The following is a 797-nucleotide window of genomic DNA, read 5'->3' as shown; positions in this document are numbered from 1 at the left end:
AATTGCACATTATTACTTTTTAACATTTGTTTATTTGTGGGTTTAGTTTTATGTTGATCATTTCCGGAAGTTCGTTGCTCTTCAATGCATTTGTTTTGTGTATTTTTCTTACTACTGCACAATTTTGCCAAAAATACAAAAATGCTTTCTATTATGTTCTACTCCTTCTATCTCTATGTAATAACTAAGAGAAGCTTGCGACGTTAATAAACTTTTAAACTTGAAGTGAACCTGACGCATATTCAAGCTCCAAGATATTTTAAAATAATACGCCGTTTCCTTAGCTGAAAACAAGGCTTGCTATCATTGCATTACATTAAAGTACTTGTAATTCACAATATACATATCTAATTACTATTGAATTACTTTCCATTATTTATTGTATTTGTATTCGCAATCGCATTCACATTGACTGGTACCAGTTCAGGCACCGAAGATTGACCACTACTCTGGCTTGTATTGCGCGCATGACTATTACAGCCTTCATCGACATTATTCGCATTTGGCTGTTGCGTTTGCTGCTGCTGCTGTTGTTGTTGTTGTTCTTGTACTGGTGATGTTTGCACTTGTGATGTTGGATCGGGAAAAACAGGGGGCACTGCATTGGCAGCAGAGATGACAGGCGTTTGTACCATGGGCGTGGGTGGCGAACGTCCAGCTTGGTGTGGCGAGCCACACATTTGCATGTGATATCTGTAAAGTTAAGCGCGAATATGTTTAAAGCCATACATACAAAAATTATCGGACAATTTTATTAAATCTCACCTGTAAATATTTTCTGTGCTTTCGACAACACC

At 37.3% G+C, this 797-nt stretch overlaps 1 protein-coding gene across 1 annotated transcript; it reads right to left on the bottom strand.

The window, feature by feature from the left end:
- Positions 1 to 210: 210 nt before the first annotated feature.
- On the bottom strand, positions 211 to 783 carry LOC108382637 (probable serine/threonine-protein kinase DDB_G0281745). Its single transcript, XM_017639013.1, has 2 exons — positions 766 to 783; positions 211 to 693 (listed from the first exon to the last, which is right to left on the bottom strand). Exon 2 carries the CDS (start codon positions 684 to 686, stop codon positions 363 to 365), a length of 324 nt encoding a protein of 107 aa, XP_017494502.1. The 5' UTR covers positions 687 to 693; positions 766 to 783; the 3' UTR covers positions 211 to 362.
- Between the last annotated feature and the right edge of the window lie 14 nt (positions 784 to 797).

The sequence above is a fragment of the Rhagoletis zephyria genome, unplaced genomic scaffold (assembly GCF_001687245.7).
Source record: "Rhagoletis zephyria isolate East Lansing unplaced genomic scaffold, Rhagoletis_zephyria_1.1 Rzeph_scaffold_27932, whole genome shotgun sequence".
Classification (NCBI taxonomy): Eukaryota; Metazoa; Arthropoda; class Insecta; order Diptera; family Tephritidae; genus Rhagoletis; species Rhagoletis zephyria.
The sequence above is the reverse complement of the archived record's forward strand: the minus strand, read 5'-3'. Positions and strand labels throughout refer to the sequence as shown.

Excerpts from the sequence above, each read along its gene's own strand:
- LOC108382637 (XM_017639013.1), bottom strand. The coding sequence starts at position 686 with ATGCAAATGTGTGGCTCGCCACACCAAGCTGGACGTTCGCCACCCACG.